The 4,683-nt window shown below is 34.5% G+C and overlaps 1 protein-coding gene across 1 annotated transcript; it reads right to left on the reverse strand.

Annotated features, from left to right (window-relative positions):
* Positions 1-33: 33 nt before the first annotated feature.
* Positions 34-4,234, reverse strand: LOC111084155. Its single transcript, XM_022380938.1, has 2 exons — positions 4,091-4,234; positions 34-686 (listed from the first exon to the last, which is right to left on the reverse strand). Exons 1-2 carry the CDS (start codon positions 4,148-4,150, stop codon positions 405-407), a joined length of 342 nt encoding a protein of 113 aa, XP_022236646.1. The 5' UTR covers positions 4,151-4,234; the 3' UTR covers positions 34-404.
* Positions 4,235-4,683: the final 449 nt, after the last annotated feature.

A 4,683-nucleotide genomic window follows, 5' to 3' on the forward strand; every position in this document is an offset into this window, starting at 1 on the left:
CACAGGTTTACAGCTTCTAATACGATAAGATTAGTAAATGTTAACCACACAGGTTTACAGCTTCTAATACGATAAGATTAGTAAATGCTAACCACTACCATTAGAACATTGGGTGAATTTACATAAAGTTTCTTATATAATGAGTGAATATTGCTTCTCCTGAATAAGCATCACTGAATGAAGTGAAAGATGACAAACCTGATCTGACAAACCTGCATCTTGTTGTCCTGTAATTCTAGTCAGTATAATCTGCATTACTAACAGGTATTATATTGTACTCTTTTTAGATTTTCTATAAGAAAACGTTTCAAAACCAAAAATCAAGACTTGAGTAAGAAAACCACTTGGAACTAGTGAGTACTTTGAAGGCAAGTTTGGCTCCAAATGATAAAATACCCTCTGGTTCACATTCTCGAAGAGTACTGGCCATTAGAGATGGTGGATCCAGGACCTTGGTGAAGGTGATCTCGGCTGGAATGATGAGAATACCTACTGTTTGGTCTTGAGTGAACGATAGCATAGTGATCACTGCCCGACCCGATCGAATGGGGGATGGAGTTCATGGTAGATCCCCCTGACATGTAAGGCTTGTTTAGAGAGGTACGGGAACCATAATGGGAGCTAGAAGCCCATCCCACTCTGTAGGGATCATAATCCTCCATCTCAGAGGGTTCTTTGTCCACTACCTAAAACAAAAACAGAAAAAAATGAGTCTCTATAAAACGAGATAGTCTTTTATAAGAAAGATACAAGAGAGAGTTAATTGTACATCATGTGAGTAGTAGAATATACTGAGATATTTTTAGTTGCAAACATGAATCTTAGAAGCTGATCTATTGCAGGATCTATGGAAAGATTGTCCAGGTGGGTGGACCTGACAATTTTTTAGAGAAGTTTATTACAATGACCATTGTTGTGTCACATAACTGTTGTCAGAGTGAGAATAGACTAAGTAGTTCCAAGGGCAGGTAGTAATAGCTGGACTATTGTAAGTTGTGTTTAAACTAAGTTTATTACAATGACCATTGTTGTGTCACATAACTGTTGTCAGAGTAAGAATAGACTAAGTAGTTCTGAGGGTAGGTCATAGTAGCTGGACTATTGTAAGTTGTGTTTAAACTAAGTATACTCCAGTGGTTTAATTACAGGTGGTCATTAATACTTCTACACCTTTCTTTCTTATGTTAGGAATCTTAGTTAACTTTCTACTATTCTATTTTAAAAAACTTCAGAAAAAAGATGGGGGAATAATAAGATTTCAGTGATACCACACAGTTTCACTCTGTCTGAAGAATAACCTATAGTTCTATCCTGCTTGACAATACCACACAGTTCCATCCTGCCTCAGTAATAACCCACAGTTCTATCCTGCTTTACAATACCACACAGTTTCACTCTGTCTGAAGAATAACCTATAGTTCTATCCTGCTTGACAATACCACACAGTTCCACCCTGCCTCAGTAATAACCCACAGTTCTATCCTGCTTGACAATACTACACAGCTCCATCCTGCCTCAGTAATAACCCACAGTTCTACTTTGTCTGCCAATACCATGCAATTAAACTGATCAAGTAATAACCCACAGTTCTATTCTGCTTGACAATACTACACAGCTCCATCCTGCCTCAGTAATAACCCACAGTTCTATCCTGCTTGACAATACTACACAGCTCCATCCTGCCTCAGTAATAACCCACAGTTCTACTCTTCTTTACAATACCACACAGTTCCACTCTGCCTGAGTAATAACCTACAATTCTACCCTGTCTGCCAACACCATGCAATTAAATTGACCGAGTAATAACCCACAGTTCTATTCTTCCTGACAATACCACACAGTGCTACCCTGCCTTATGTCGATGGTGTGTGTCAGAATGGTTTTCTATAATCAAATTCTAACATCCAACATGTGAGGTTAAAACCACACCAGAATAAACTTCATATTATCATATCAGAACATTAAGAAATGTTTTCATACTTCACATTCATCAATTTTAACAGTCTCGAAAGGTCAAGGAGATAAAAAAAAATCTGTCCTAATGGGGTTTTAATTGGAGAGTTGCCAAGTTCTGAGTAGATTAATTGTCATCCTAATTATCAAATAAACTTCCTGCTCCAAAATGGTTCCTTACTGAATCTTAAACAGATGAGGACATCCTCCAGACAACACTCAATCACATAACCTTCCTGTTCCAACATGGCTCCTTCCTGAACCTTGAACAGATTAGAACATCCTCCACACAACACACACAATCACATAACCTTCCTGTTCCAACAAGGCTCCTTCCTGAACCTTGAACAGATTAGAACATCCTCCACACAACACACACAATCACATAACCTTCCTGTTCCAAATTGGCTCCTTCTTGAACCTGAGACAGATTAGAACATCCTCCACACAACACACACAATTACATAACCTTCCTGTTCCAACATGGCTCCTTCTTGAACCTGGGATAGATAATGAGATCTTCCAGTCAAAACACAATCACATACCCTTCCTGCTCTAACACTGTTCTTTTTTAAAACCAGAACAAAACAGGAAATAAATTCGATGATGAGGAACCCACTTTGAGACTAATAATGCTTGGAGACGGCTTGAATGGGTAATGAAGAAAAACTTTAATATACGTTTAACATAACAGCAAATGTACAATGTTTCGACAAGGTATTCATGAGTAGAACTATTATACAAGAAAATACCTGTTGTTGTGTATTCATGACTAGAAATACTATACAAGAAAATATCTGTTGTTGAGTATTCATGATTAGAAATATTATAGAAGAAAATACCTGTTGTTGTGTATTCATGACTAGAAATATTATACACGAAAATACCTGTTGTTGTGTATTCATGATTAGAAATATTATACAAGAAAATACCCATTGTTGTGTATTCATGATTAGAAATATTATACAAGAAAATACCTATTGTTGTGTATTCATGATTAGAAATATTATACAAGAAAATACCTGTTGTTGTGTATTCATGACGAGAAATATTATACAAGAAAATACCTGTTGTTGTGTATTCATGACTAGAAATATTATACAAGAAAATACCCATTGTTGTGTATTCATGACTAGAAATATTATACAAGAAAATACCTGTTGTTGAGTATTCATGATTAGAAATATTATACAAGAAAATACCTGTTGTTGTGTATTCATGATTAGAAACATTATACAAGAAAATACCCGTTGTTGAGTATTCATGATTAGAAATATTATACAAGAAAATACCCGTTGTTGAGTATTCATGATTAGAAATATTATACAAGAAAATACCTGTTGTTGTGTATTCATGACTAGAAATATTATACAGAAAATACCTGTTGTTGTGTATTCATGATTAGAAATATTATACAAGAAAATACCCGTTGTTGAGTATTCATGATTAGAAATATTATACAAGAAAATACCTGTTGTTGTGTATTCATGACTAGAAATATTATACACGAAAATACCCATTGTTGAGTATTCATTATTAGAAATATTATACAAGAAAATACCCATTGTTGAGTATTCATGACTAGAAATATTATACAAGAAAATACCTGTTGTTGAGTATTCATGATTTGAAATATTATACAAGAAAATACCTGTTGTTGTGTATTCATGACTACAAATATTATACAATACTTGAGAACAAACGTTACATGTTACGATGTTAAGAATTTTGAAAGATCATGAACAAAAGTACATGTGAACCACATTTTACAAACATCAGATATCATGTTGTTAACAATTCTCAACTGTTATTAAATGAACACAGTCAAGTGTGAACGTGTTATATAATACATGTGAACCACATTTGATAAACATCGGATATCATGTTGTTAACAATTCTCAACTGTTATTAAATGAACACAGTCAAATGTGAATGTGTTATATAATACATGTGAACCACATTTTACAAACATCAGATATCATGTTAACAATTCTCAACCATTATTAAGTGTGAACACAATCAAGTGTGAATGTGTTATGTAATTGAAGTAAATATTCTAAGAACTGAAAAGCTTTAGACTCCAGAATAGGAAATATTAGCTCTATACAAGATAACTTCAGGAATTTTACAAACTCACCTCAGTTTTGGTGCAAGAGCAAGTTAGAGACGAGCACAAAAAGATGTTAACTATAAGCATGATGAGGAGCAGAATGGCCAAGCAGATACACAATCCAATTAGCCAAGGAAACTGCCACTCTGTGCAGTTAGTCACAGCCACAGCAGCTGAACAAACAAGAAACATAACCATATAGTCAAATCTTCAACTTGTTTTGCTTTTCTTTTGAAATTTAATATTTCCACATAAGTTAACATTTTCCTCTACCAAAAATGTATTTATAACAATACTTACCTCTTATAGCTTCATTCCTTCGAAAATTTCTCTTCTCTGTCCATTGATATGAATCTTACCTTGCTTGCTCCAACATTTATATCCCACTACATTGCCCAAAGCAAGTTAAATCTTGTGTTTTTTTTCACCTATATCAATGCACCACCATTACAAATACGTATATAAACTCACCATTATTACTTCTTATTCACTTTTCGAGATGCTTTAATTAACAGACCTGAAACCGGCCATTTCATGGGTAGAAAGGACAGGCGAGTGTGAGGGGAGGTAAGTATTATCGGAACTACATTTTAAATAGTGGAAAATGTAAACTTCAGAAA

This window comes from Limulus polyphemus, unplaced genomic scaffold, assembly GCF_000517525.1.
Source record: "Limulus polyphemus unplaced genomic scaffold, Limulus_polyphemus-2.1.2 Scaffold14148, whole genome shotgun sequence".
Taxonomy (NCBI): Eukaryota; Metazoa; Arthropoda; class Merostomata; order Xiphosura; family Limulidae; genus Limulus; species Limulus polyphemus.